General features: G+C 35.6%; 2 protein-coding genes across 2 annotated transcripts; one reads left to right on the top strand and one right to left on the bottom strand.

Moving 5' to 3' along the window:
• The first annotated feature begins 777 nt into the window (after positions 1-777).
• Positions 778-1,867, top strand: LOC146526727 (uncharacterized). Its single transcript, XM_085206471.1, has 2 exons — positions 778-896; positions 1,303-1,867. The coding sequence occupies exons 1-2, from the start codon at positions 879-881 to the stop codon at positions 1,786-1,788; spliced, it is 504 nt and encodes a 167-aa protein (XP_085062597.1). The 5' UTR covers positions 778-878; the 3' UTR covers positions 1,789-1,867.
• Positions 1,868-2,344: 477 nt separating this feature from the next.
• On the bottom strand, positions 2,345-3,767 carry LOC146526726 (uncharacterized protein F54H12.2-like). Its single transcript, XM_085206094.1, has 2 exons — positions 2,563-3,767; positions 2,345-2,378 (listed from the first exon to the last, which is right to left on the bottom strand). Exons 1-2 carry the CDS (start codon positions 3,765-3,767, stop codon positions 2,345-2,347), a joined length of 1,239 nt encoding a protein of 412 aa, XP_085062220.1.
• Between the last annotated feature and the right edge of the window lie 10,651 nt (positions 3,768-14,418).

Here is a 14,418-nt window from a genome sequence, read left to right as displayed (position 1 = left end):
TCCTCGGATAAGCCTATTACGCCAGGGTGTCGGCCGGTACCCTGGCGGGACCAGCAGTAGCGACTGATCTCCCCATCAGCCATGAACCCCTCGCGCTGCTTCGCCGCTTGGGTTGGGGTAATTTTTTATAGAGGTTTTCTTCCTCGCAGCTCGGCCGGTAAAAGCAAGGCCCTCGGTTCCACTCCTGATTACGAGACATGACCGCAACCAAGAGTGGAGTTCCGATATATTCGGCGCAGGCACATCTCTGCACCTGCGTGGCGGTAGGGTGAGTACACACCACGCGCGCCCTTCGGTTCCTCACACTGTGTACTCTGCATGACAGAGGACACGCGGAGAACCACGTCGGATTATTAGCCAGCGAGCAATCATTACCCAAGGACGAATCCTGTGGGCACCAATTACTCGCCGCCCAGGGTGCACCGGCCCGCAACACTGTTCGTCCCCCCCGAATGACAAGCATTCGAGAAAGGGCCAACAGCGAGCGAACACACGAGGAGGTTATCCGACCAAGCACCCCAAGAAATGTTCAACCTAACCTAACCTAAGAATAAAAATCTTTTGTTTATTAAAAACTTCTCATTTAATATATATATTTTCGATTTATTTTTTAGTTGTTATTGTGGAATTTTAGACATGCTCAAACTTGTAACAGATTTGCTATTACTAACGCCATTGTTTCTTTATTAGTCATAAGTGATAAGCATACAGTTTGAATATTATCGTTATCACTTCCGGTATTTTAATAGGTTTGTTCCGCTACATTGTCCAAGTTAGTATAAAACGACTGTGTATCTTTTTTGGATTCATCACTAAGTTGTTCAGTGTCTTCTTGTTAAGAACTATTGTGCGAGTGTTGTCTAGTAAGTGCTAACCACATGGAAACCATTATGGATGTGAGTATTACTTTTTATTCATGTTATTTTGTATTTTACTGTGATTTTTTACAACTTATGTTTTTTACCACTCTCTAACGTTTTTTAGATAGCATAGAAATTTATTTTATTTTATACTTATTTTCGTTTGTATTCATTGTTGTAGTTTACCTGCTGCTTGGGTAGGAATAAGGCAGAATACAAGGAAAACCCGTATAAACAGTATTACTTCCCGACGATATTTACGTTTATAGCACACAAAAGCTGTCAAATACATAGAACATATAAAATGGAGAATGTTGTTTTATAAGAAGACCTACTGTTAATTAAGAACTAAAATCTACACTTATGTTTCTGTGCTTGGCTATTTGTATTAAATAATCAAATTCAGCATAAACAATGCAATTTATTGTATTCATTGTTGTAGCTTACGTGCTGCGTGGGTGGGAATAAGACAGAATATGAAGAAAACACATATAAACAGTATTACTTCTCAACATCTGACGATGAACGTACCTCACCATACCCTATCAAGAAGCGAGAGAGATCAAAGAGCAGTGACTCTCTAAACGAGTTCTTTCAAGAACCTCCTCCGAAGATAAAAAAGACAAAACTACGTTCTTCATCGGTGGGGCGAGCGACGAACGATGGTACCTCATATATTACTACCAACGAAGATGATGGATCCAATGCAACACATCTCATAAAAATTGAGATATTTGAACTGAAAAAACTGGTTGATGTACCACCGGAGGAGCACTGGAAACATGCAGATGTGAGGGTCAAATATTATAACAAGAAAAATAACAAAAATAACCACCACCAGCTTACACGAAAGTTGGTACATAGTATCACCAAAGAAATTTCTAGTGCACCAAACCTAAAAAAATATCACTTTAAACAAAAAGACTAAATAAATTATTTTACTAAAATTTTACTTTGTTTTATTTTCATCTGAAAGGCATTTTAATAAAACCAAATAATATTTTTTACATTAGCATTTATTATTTCACTCATACATATTTTTTTACATAATGTTATTCTTGTTTAAAATAATATAAAAGATTGAAACATATCGTTTAACAGAAGATCATTATTATTTGTATCTTGATTAAACATTTCAACAAAGTTAGTGAGAGACATACCTCTACGCTTAAGATATATATATACAAGACAGTATTCGCCACAAAAAGAAGAAAAAAACATTTTGAATTATCTTATTGCTATATGTCCATCTACTTGTATTTCGTTTTAAAAATGATAAATGATAACTATTTGGTTTTCGACCAAAAGTATCGAAATATTCCCCAATTCCATTTGTACCTATGTAAATTGCTATCCAATGTGAGCCTGGTTTTGTATCAGGATCTAAATTACTGATCAAATAAACAGGAGTTGACATATGAACCGGCAATCGATTAGCAGCAAAAACATTTGATGTTAAGGTGGGATGTATTGTTTTTAAATATTTACTTATCTCTAAAGTATTCATGATATTTACGTCTATAGCACACAAAAGTTATCAAATATATAGAATATATCACATGGAGAATGTTATTTTATAAGGCCTGCAGTCTATTAACTACTAAAATCTACACTTACGTTTCTGTTCTTGTCTATTTCAATTAAATTATCAAACTCAGCATAAACAATACAATTTATTGTTTGAGTGAGAGCATTTTCAAACCTTACTTCTAACCTAACACTCCCGTGTTTGATTAAATTCCAATGCGAAGAGGTGTTTGCAGCTAAATCAGGAGTTAGATCAAAGGCCATCAGACAATATCCTTTTGGATATCTATCTCTGTTGATACCATTACCTTCATTCAAGAAGTGAATACCAGTTCCCGTAAATAGTGTATGATACATAAGAGTATGAACTCCATTACTAAACGTTGGTTGTAAAGTTTTTGATGGTATTTGCATACCATCGATATATAAACTAAACGTATTAATACCGAAGTTATCAAAATCGTATGGGTTTTTAGTATAACTACCGTTAAAAGCTGTGTTATTAACAAATCCAATAATACACCGTTTAGGTATCTGTCCAAGGAAAACATTGTCAAGTGTTTTACCCTGAACACCAGATGGAATTGTTAAGACTTTTACTTCAGCTCTTGTGATTGGATATTTTGCAGTTGTAGATGCTAAAACTTTTTGATGAGCAAGCAGTACACTCGGATTTATTCGAGCTTTACGAATCATAAGAGTAGCATCAGTGATTGATACTTTTACTTTTATATCATTTGTTGAAGCCATGAGGTTAAAAGAATCTCTTGATCTAACTAGTTTTATACACATTTCAACACGGTTTATCAGAAACTTTTCTTGATTAAAAATATCTCCATGCAAATGTCCAATCATTTCCACTTCTTTACTTTCCTTTACATATTTTTGTCTTTCTGTGAATCCTTTATTTGTTTCATCAGTATTGTTCATTTTCCCAGCAGTATCTTCATACCACAATCCGCATGTAAGATGTGATTGTTTCGCATGTGGAGCATAATTTAATAGAGTTTCTATGTAAGCACGATATCCATATGTATTATTTGGTGGAGACATAAGTTTTTGATTTAAATAGACATCTAATTGACTAAAAAGAGAGTGAAGCCAATAATTGACTGGAGCTACAACAGTTGTATCCTCAAGAGGTGTTAAATCTTGATTTACTATTTTTGCTTTGACATGAATTAATGTATGTGACAAATCAATGTAATCATCACCAGATCCAGGAATTTGAAATTCTAATGGCCCATCGTCGCTGAGTGATGAAATTGGTTTGTAGTGAATCCATTGTCCATTTTTTATGCTTGTTTGAGTAGATGGTAAAGCGAATAAGTCCAGTCCGGATTTGGCACATTCACAAGAATGATTATGTAAAAACGACATTATTTTTAATTTGTTGAAAATATATCGTCGTTGTTGTAATTTAATTTATAATTTCTTTTAGCTCTTTTCAATGTTCTCCCTTTTAGATTCTCCGACTGAATGAGACTTTGTAGGCGACGTCTCCTGGTTTTGTTACCTGATCCTGTCATCACTCGATCTATTTTATCATCAGCTTTTCTTATTAAATTTGAAGTAGCTTTCCTAAAACGTTCTTGCATCGATTCATTTAATGGTTTTGCCTGTACCATGTCTGATAAAAGTCCTACACCAGCATTCAATGCCTCTTTTCCAATCACTCTTGCTCCATTCGACAATAGAGGTAGAACTGATCTAAACAACCCACCCAAAAAACTTCCAATACCATGACCACGCTGATGTGCCGCACCCTTATAGATAACTCCAATTCCAGTTCCAGCTTGATGGATGTAATATTGTTGATATGGACAAATATTATCACTACGTTTTTCGTACATAATTTTATTTAAATTAGTTGCATTTGAAATGTAACTTAACACAGCTCGTTCCAAATTCAAATGGTATATTTTCTCCGGTGTTAGATCTTATATCTATTTCAATTGTATCAAACTCTCTACGCATTACTGGGATATAGTGTGGGGGCGAAAAAACGTGCATTTTGTTAGATCCATATGCATATTTAACTGGATCCAAGGAAATAATCCGTAACAATGAACACATTACATCTCCCACTATTTGAGGTTCTACGATATCACAGTAAATTAATAGTTGTGATGGTAAACCTAAGTAAAGGTTAGCTGGAAATTTACCTGTAGTTTTAGTTCTTACATCAGTATTTGGATCAAAACCAAGCTGAAGACTCAACTTTGAAGAAAACTTTAGAGAAATGAGGTCATCGATATTTCCAGTTAAAGTGATGTATTTTGAAATTTTATCGTAGCGTAGTTTAAATGATTCTCTAGAATTCAGTGCTGATAGAACATCCTCTATATTTTCATAACTAGATGCTGGGATATGATCTTTATAAGTAACAATCTGTGGTTTAGCTTCATTGGGAACCTGCTGCTCTCTTTTACTTATGTACATTATATTTTGTTTACTTTGGACAGTGAACATAGTACATGGATACTGAAATTCTACAATTCCTACCGACCATTCTCCTTCTAGTTTGATAGATTTTGGAAGTTTTGTTGAAAAGTGTGTCGTCTTATTATCAGGAAAGTATAAAACTGAGCTGTTACTAAGTAGTGTTAAATAAAAATCTTCGTTATTCATGACTCTAAGCTCGATGCTAATATCCAACTGTTAAATTTATTCGGATAACCTTTCCACTTCACGAACAACTCCTTTCTGAGACCTGAATACCGAGTACGAATAATTTTATCTATTTTGTGTTTTGTAGTGGGATCATGTGTTACTTTTTGTAACTCTTTTTCATAGAATGTTCCTATTATAGGTTCATCTTTTAAATCTTTTAAAGTATACACTAACCACGGCGATCTCTCTATGACTGATGTAATTATAAATATTTCATCACTCCAATTTGTTTCATATCCTTTTTGAAATATGTGTTTATATTTTGTTATTCTAACATGATCACCAATTTGAAATTTACAAATGGTTTTATGCTGACTATTTGTGTTACCATACAAATTACGCCAAACTGTCATTATATTATTATGATTAACATCACAAGGACGCATCTTAATACTTCGATGAATGCTATGGTTATATGAATAAAGCAAATCTTGTAAAATGTCAACATATCGATAAGTATTTTTATGTGTAAAATATCGCCACATTTTCATTTTCAATGTTCTCTCAACAATACTGGCTTTGATATCAGGATTGTTCGTCGTATAGTAATTAATATTTCGCGTTTTTAAAAATTGCTGTACATCTTTTGACATAAATTCAGTACCTTTATCAGATTGTAAGTGTTTGGGAATAGTGTTAGCTTCTAAAAATATACTTGAAAAACATTTTTTTATAGATTCAGAGTTCTTTTTTTGCAAAGGTCTAGCAAATGCGTATTTACTAAAAACATCGATTACACATAAAATATATTTATTTACATCATTATATTCACTGTAATTTCTCATATCACTTAAATCAGCTTGCCAAAGATCGCTAATATTAGATAAAACATATTTATTTCTCGAAAATCGTCGTTGAACAGGCTTATGTAAGGTATAAATTTCTTGAGACTACAACCATTTTTTTGTATCTTCTTTAGTCATTTTACTTTTCATTGCTTCGGATAATTTATTTAAACTACTATAACCAGCAGGATTAGAAACATCATAATAAATATTTTTGATTTCTAATAAGGGGTCCATCTTTCCCAAGCAATTTTTCGTTTTACTTTTTCTTCGTTCGATTTTGGATATGTTTGAGGAGTTAATTGATTTGTGGTGCTTGAAGATTCCGTCTCAGCTTGTGACGTTTTCCCAAAATCAGGTGTCTTTGACATAACATTTATGAAAGTTGCTCGTTTTGGATTTCCTATATAACTCAATGGTACTTTTAAATCCTTCAAAACTTTCGAAAATTCTACCCAACCTTGTGGCGAACTGTTTTTGAGTGGTCTTACAACATCATTGATTAAGTCAACAATATTACTTTTATAAACTTTCTTGTTGTCTATAAAAATTGTACCATTATCGTTCCAATTAATCTTATTTTTATTTTTTAATAAAATATCAATTAACAGCTCACCTTTTATTTTATATGTCTTTGGTATGAGTTGAAGCAGTTGAGATTTAGTGTAATAGTCATTACTTTTGTGTGGAGTATTCTCATTAATCAGTCTTTCGTGTGTTTTCAAAGGCTCTTCTTTAATGTCTACAGTTTTTTTTGTTGTTGCATCTTCTTTTATATAATTTTCCGACTCAGCAAAATTTACTAAGGGTATTTCTATTGGTTTTCGATCTTTAGCAATAAAATACAAATATCTCTGAAGAGTTTGTTGATAAAGTGACCATTTCTCTCTGTCGTCTAATTTAGTTTTTAAAACTTTACTCATTTCTTCATCAAGTTGTGATAAATTGTTAACAGTAGTATGAGCATTATCCTTCTTAAGTTTCTCCATTATTTCAGGTTCAATTAATATCATTTTCTTTGCGTTGTCCATTTTTATTCTAAATCAATGAATTAAATAGTGCACCCAAAACTGTGCTCAAGATAATTGGTAAGAAAGTTCCACCTTTTTGTATTATAATATTTTTTCTAGCTTTGTTCTTTGTCTTTGAAACAAGCTTTCTTAAAACATTCTTATACTTATCTAATTTATTTTTGTGTTCGTCTTGCAGCGGAATTTTCCCTTTCAAAACATTGTATATGCACTCACAAATGCAATCGATTTCTTCTTTATTACAAGCGCCAAGTAAAATTTTTCTATATTTTGGTTTTAAGCTATGTAACGCTCTTAAAAACTCTTTATGTGTCTTTACTCTATGTGTCATTGTTTAATAATGATGGAATTGTCTTTAGAGTTATTGTATTTATATCCCTTCTTAGGAATGTAACAAATGGTATATTCATCAGGAAATATGTTAGTTTTCATTCGATAAATATCATCTGTATTTTGTTTTAAATCTATCATTAAGTATCCATGTGGTTTACTAGTGGCATCTTTGTATGCTTCTTCAACATATTTAGGATTCTCAGGTACTATTTGACGAGCAAGAAAACGTATTTGAGTTTTGTCTCTAGGATTTAAGTAAATGATGTAGCTAGAATTTAACGATATATCACGTTGCCCTTTCCCTTGATGAAACAAGTTTTGCGTTATGTAGAATACACTCAAGTTTCTATGATGACTTCCTTTAGTAAAAATATCAACTATGCGCCCATCAGATTCTCTCATAAGGTCGTCGATTATAATCAATTGTTGATACTTCCCATCAAACATTTTCAAGTCAGGAATTCCTTGATAGTAATTAACTCCACTTAAATTGTATAATGGTTGCATTTCATCGTAACACCATAAGATAGTGTTAAATTCTTGATTACAAACATGATTTATGTTTTTCAAAAAATCACATACGAACTTTGATTTTCCACAACCACTAGGACCCGCTTTAATAGCAGTGAAAGGGTGTTCAAAATGAAACATGTTAAATGTAGTAGGATACGTCTATTCAGTTAAAACGTAAAACTAAATATGTACATATAAAAAAACATACATTACATTTTATAATATATTTTCTTAACTAATACAATAAAAATGACATCTTAATACTATTTTAACTTATAATGACCCCAAGCTAATGTATCTATAGAGTTATGCAAAATATGTCGCTTGGTGTCGTTGTATGACAAACAAATTTTATTATTTTTTTGTGTAAATATAACATGTTTGATGCTTCTAAATCTATACATTTCAGCAAGTTGTATTTTTTTATTAAATAAACATGATTTATAGTCACTAACATTTAATTTCTTAGTTACACTTTTATTAACCCCTTTAGCTTTGGTGATAGTACGATCTTCAACACTCATTGCATACATTTTTGATCGCAATCCAACAAATTCAGTAAGAATTTTTCCGTTGTTCTCGTCTTTAAAAAATCCTAATTTCTTTTTATTTACTTGAGGAAAGTGAAATTGATTATTTGAAGGATAATCAGAAGTATCGAAATATGAATTTAAATCTTCCTTAATTTCTTTGTAAAAATCACCGCAAAATATTTGGTATATCAGACTATCAGTATCAGTATAATAACAATTTTATGTTGGTAAATTTATTTTTCATGTACTGATAGTGAAAGTCATACATTAAAGTCTTGGATATCTCTAATATGCTAAAACCTAAATATATGGGCTTATTATAAAACAATTTAGTTTTGCGAAGTTGGACTGCGACCAAATTTTCAGAAAAAATGGAAAGACTGTGGAATTCGGGGCGAGCAATGAGACTCTCAACATCTTTGATTTTTCCATGATTTTCCCAATGTGTTAATAATTTCACGTTTACTCTTTTTTCGATATTTTCCATTGTCTTTCCAAATACAGAATTATTCATCAGCTTATAAAAATCTTTTTCAAAGTCGGATGTTGCTAAAGTTCGTAATTGAGTGTTTAATTCAATATATTTTTTTAACCAAGGTTTTTGCTTGAATTTTAATACTCTATGAACTTTTTGTACTCGCAAACCATATTTCTCACATTGCAAAAGGTTTCTATAATGTATAACATATTTTTTTTTGTTATATAAATTAGTAACTAATTTAGATTCTTTCGAATTACCCACACAAATATTTTCTGGACACAATGGAAAGTCGGAATGAGCATCATGTAAGCTATCGGGGTATTCTAGATCTACTTCTAAAATATATCCAATATCAGAGGTGATTGGTACATTATAATTTACATAAGGATCTTCCCATTCAAAATTAGACAAAGGCAAGTATTGAGACATAGCCCACCCATATAAATTGTTTGCATCAAGATAAATTAAATATGAAATAAGATCATTACTATCAAAAGTTTTCATGTGTGGATTATTTGCTTTTGCATAGCGATTACTGCATTGCGATATGCCTCCTCTAATACTGGATTTGACAAAAGCAATTCTGTCAAAATCTGTCAATAATTCTAGTTCAACTTTGGTATATTTTAACATAGCATCCCAACTTAACCCTGGAGCGGTATAGTAATGAGCAGGATCTAAATCGTAAGTCTTCATGCAAACATTTCTAAAATTTTCGAAAATATCACATAAAAGTATTACATCAGTTTTTAAGTAAAGATTAGAATAGTCAGCCATACTCTGACAGTGGAAATGAGACCATACTTTTTGAGCATGTTTATAATCATCAACTGAAATGCTTTCACCAATCAATGTACTAGCGAAACACTCAATTGACGGCAAAGATGATAATTCTAATGATTTGAACGAAGTCATATGTTCATATGGATAAACACCTTTCCGCTTTAACAACTGAAAGTCTTTATCAGAGGGATATTGTTTTCTCGTTTCGCGGAACTCATCGTCATTAAGATTCTTAGCTAGTGAATCTAAACTACTCGATAAAAATTTGAAAGAGTCAATAAACCTCAAACCAACCTTTTTACCATTTACATTCAGAATTTTTGAGAAAGAAATATACTTTTCTTTATTTTGTGGAATGATTTGTACTTCACCTTCGGCAAAATTTAATGCATGTACAATAAAATGAGCATCGTAATTGCTCAGATTATGTAATATTAAAGGAATAAATGAGGTATGAATTTTTTTGCTACAATTCTCATGGCATACACCTATAAAAGTACCTAAATGCCAGTCGTGATCAATATATCGTTCATCCTTTAATTCACTCTCACATATGTAACATATAGAAGCTTCTTGTATTGTTTTGTTGTCTATTTCTGATAGAGGAAGAGGACATTTTTGAAAAGAATTAGCTCTACAAATAATTTCTATATCTTTACGTAAACTTGTCAAAAATACGTTAGCACAGTTTTCGCCGGTATAAGTAACATACTTAGAAAGCTTATTATCATATGAACATTTGACATAATAACCAAAGCTGTACACATCATGTCTTTGAACGTTGGTAGTGAAAGATTTAAAAGGATCATTGGAACATGAATCGATTGGATTGAGAAAAGATTCAAAATCTGCGTAAATCACAAAGGGTACTCTCTTTTTCTTTTCATAACCTTCGAATTTTATCTTATCACTTGGTACATTTTCACCACGCCAGTTTTTTTTACTTATATCTTTATTTGGAAGATCGGTTCTGACATGTGTGCAATCATTCAATCTATGTCTATCGAGAGCTTTCTGACTGTTAAAATAAATAAGGCAGCCGTCACAAATGTAAATGGCATTATTTCGTGATGTAACCTGATGACTCACTAAACGAGATAATTTTTTTATATAGCAATAATGCCCATTACTTCCACGTTATGTAAAGTAAATTAATATGAATAGGTTTGAGACACTTTGTAAAATATAATGGACCAACCAGAGAGTTAGACTTACTCAAAGCATTGTATTCCAGTCCATAAACGTTAACACTCAAATTATTCAACTTTTCGATTTTATGAATGTCTGTTTACTTCACAGGAAAAGGAACACCATCAAAATTTAACTTATTTTCATATTTTGAATATGAAGTGACTCGATCTGAACTTTTATTTGCTGGGTACAATGCTGAGAGTAAAGCCCACTTAAAGCACTGAACGTCGCTATTTTTTACATTTATTTCGTTTTTTTCGTATGCCTTTTTGTTTCGTATGTCGTGAGGCAAATCAATGTATGAAGATCCGCGAAGTGGATTAAATTTATTCACATTCATATCCAAACTAAATATTTTCTGAATAGACCAACCGCTGTCTTTCTTTTCAAACTCAGTTATTTTGTTTGCAAATATTTCATTTAAAGAATCGAGAAATTCATTTAGATTAACAGATTCGTTAATGATGACATTCGGAGTTTGAAAATGAAAAATATTTGTCAATTCTCTACATTGTTGAATAAAATTAGCTTGGAGTATAAAATTAACTTTGAAGGTTTTCAAAGCTACTATACTCTCATTAACTAAAGTAAAAAGCGTATCTTTGATGGAATTTAAAAACAAATTTAAATCCAAAAGCTCATCACTAACGGAGAGTGGAGTTATTCTGTAAGTATAAACACGTTTTCCAAATGCTTTTTCGATTAATGTTACATTAGGAAAACTATGATGAATGCGTAATGCATTATTTTTATGAATATTACTTCGGTAATGATTTGCTAAATACCTCCTTTTAACAAGTATTTTGCATACCTCACAGTTGATCATGTCACTGTTTAATGGTTGAACTGATGGTTCTGAATCCCTCGAAGTTGAAGGTTCGCTTGGACGTCTCATTTTCACAACTTTTTTATTGTTATCTTGAGCTATGCGTTTCAAGCCTCTGCCAACTTGTAAGCTGGTTAACAAAGAAAAAATAAGTTTTAAATTCAACATCTCATAAATTTAAACAGGAAAAAAAAGAAATAAATAAAAAAACATTAATAATCATTATTACTTACTGCTTCTCCACACTTTCACTTATGTTGAACAAAGCTTCATCAAATTGTGAATCAAAAGTCTTTGACTCAATACTGGTGAATTTATCGTTGAAAGCTTCCATAGCACATTCTGCTGATTCCACAATCTCGCAAATTTCTTCCAATTCCTTGTCAGTCCAGCAATTACTTTCAATCTCCTGTTCTTTAGTAAATAACACACTAGTAACATGATCATAGTTCGACATGTGCTTAGCACTTACTAGACAACACTCGCACAATAGTTCTTAACAAGAAGACACTGAACAACTTAGTGATGAATCCAAAAAAGATACACAGTCGTTTTATACTAACTTGGACAATGTAGCGGAACAAACCTATTAAAATACCGGAAGTGATAACGATAATATTCAAACTGTATGCTTATCACTTATGACTAATAAAGAAACAATGGCGTTAGTAATAGCAAATCTGTTACAAGTTTGAGCATGTCTAAAATTCCACAATAACAACTAAAAAATAAATCGAAAATATATATATTAAATGAGAAGTTTTTAATAAACAAAAGATTTTTATTCTTAGGTTAGGTTAGGTTGAACATTTCTTGGGGTGCTTGGTCGGATAACCTCCTCGTGTGTTCGCTCGCTGTTGGCCCTTTCTCGAATGCTTGTCATTCGGGGGGGACGAACAGTGTTGCGGGCCGGTGCACCCTGGGCGGCTAGTAATTGGTGCCCACAGGATTCGTCCTTGGGTAATGATTGCTAGTTGGCTAATAATCCGACGTGGTTCTCCGCGTGTCCTCTGTCATGCAGAGGACACAGTGTGAGGAACCGGAGGGCGCGCGTGGTGTGTACTCATCCTACCGCCACGCAGGTGCAGTGATGTGCCTGCGCCGAATATATCGGAACTCCACTCTTGGTTGCGGTCATGTCTCGTAACCAGGAGTGGAACCGAGGGCCTTGCCTTTACCGGCCGGGCTGTGAGGAAGAAAACCTCTATAAAAAATTACCCCAACCCAAGCGGCGAAGCAGCGCGAGGGGTTCATGGCTGATGGGGAGATCAGTCGCTACTGCTGGTCCCGCCAGGGTACCGGCCGACACCCTGGCGTAATAGGCTTATCCGAGTACAGGGGGCACTGCTTGGATGGACCGTTTTTCCCCCATACTCGTGGGATCAATATGGAAGATTCAAAAAATAAAAACCAAATTGAGGATGTGGTGGGGCCCGAGGAGGGCGGTGAGGTGACGTGGCCCGAGATGGGCGGAGCTGAAGGAGTCGTGCCTGCTATAGGCGAGAGGAGGGCTTCTGTGCCCACAAGTGAGGCAGGGAGTATGAAAGACTCGAAAGTTGTCTTGAAACGACTGGACCTGGCGGAAATCACCTCTATCATCAGTGGAAGGTCCAGGTCGAACTCAACATCCTCACGTGGCCGTTTCTGGGCAGTCACTGAGTCGGAGGCGGACAGTTGTGTCTCTATAGAGCCACAAACTGAGGAGATGCGGAGAGACCGCAAATATCGGAAGAGGCCAAGGAGCAAGAAGACCCGCTCCGGCTCTTCGGAAAGTGGAGAGAAAAGAGAGAAGCCGAAGGCCAAGTTATCCACGGCTAGGCGAAAGGAGCTTCGTCTCCAAGCGGAGGAAGAGGTCGTAGGGATGGCGGAGTCGGTGCAGTCTAGGGCAAGCTCCAGGCTCTCAGATTTGCCCGACTTTGCGGGACCTAGGGTGGATGGCCCTTTGGTGCATGATCTGCAGCACCAGATCTCTGACAGCATTGCCATAATTAATAAAGTCGCCAGCAGATCCGGCAACCTTAAGGGCACCTTTACAAAAGCCCTTAAGGAGGCCGCCGGCGCAATTAACACGGCTGTGGGGATGTTGGCTAGCAGGACAGCTAACGAGGAGGTGACGCAGTTACGGGCAGCAAACATCCGACTGACCCAAGAACTGTCTGAGCTGCGCAAGGAGATGTCCTTAATGCGAGCTGAACTGGAGCGCTCTAGGACCCAGCGACAGGGCCCCGAGGAGAAGAAGAAGGAGGACGACGTGGCGCGTACAGTAATGGTGCAGGTGGGCACATTGCTTAATACGCGGCTGGCGGCGCTGGAGGACAGGCTCCTACCGGCAAAGCCAGTTCGTCCTCCTTTAGCGGCGGACAAAAGGCGTCAGGCGGCCGTCTCAGCGGTAGCCGCAGAGCCTACTGTGGCGACCCTAGTAGCGCCTGCCAACCCTGGCCCGAAGCAGAAGCAGGGCCCTAAGAAAGGGAAAGGCAAACAGACAGGAAGAAAAGCCCTACAAGCCGCACCGGTAGAGCCTCGTCCGCTGCCTTCCGCTCCTGCAGACCTGAACGAAGGTTGGAGTACGGTGGTGCGTAAAGGGAAGAAGAAGGCGACAGCAGCGAAACAGACAACGCAGAAGGCAACGTCGAAGTCGGCTGCTAAGCTCAAGTTGCGCCCTCCGCGATCCGCGGCGGTGACGCTAACTCTGCAGCCGGCTGCCGCCAGTAAAGAGTTGACGTACAAAGACGTCCTGTCGCAAGTTAAGCAGGCGATAAAGTTGGAAGACCTGGGCATTTCTGACTTGCGTCTCAGAGTCGCCTCTACTGGTGCCAGGGTTCTGGAGCTACCTGGCGCCAATAGTAGCGAAAAGGCGGATGCCCTGGCTCAGCGGCTGCGCG

The sequence above is a fragment of the Heliconius melpomene genome, chromosome 21 (genome assembly GCF_056956725.1).
Source record: "Heliconius melpomene rosina isolate 202511_hmr_F chromosome 21, ASM5695672v1, whole genome shotgun sequence".
Lineage (NCBI taxonomy): Eukaryota > Metazoa > Arthropoda > Insecta > Lepidoptera > Nymphalidae > Heliconius > Heliconius melpomene.
The sequence above is the reverse complement of the archived record's forward strand: the minus strand, read 5'-3'. Positions and strand labels throughout refer to the sequence as shown.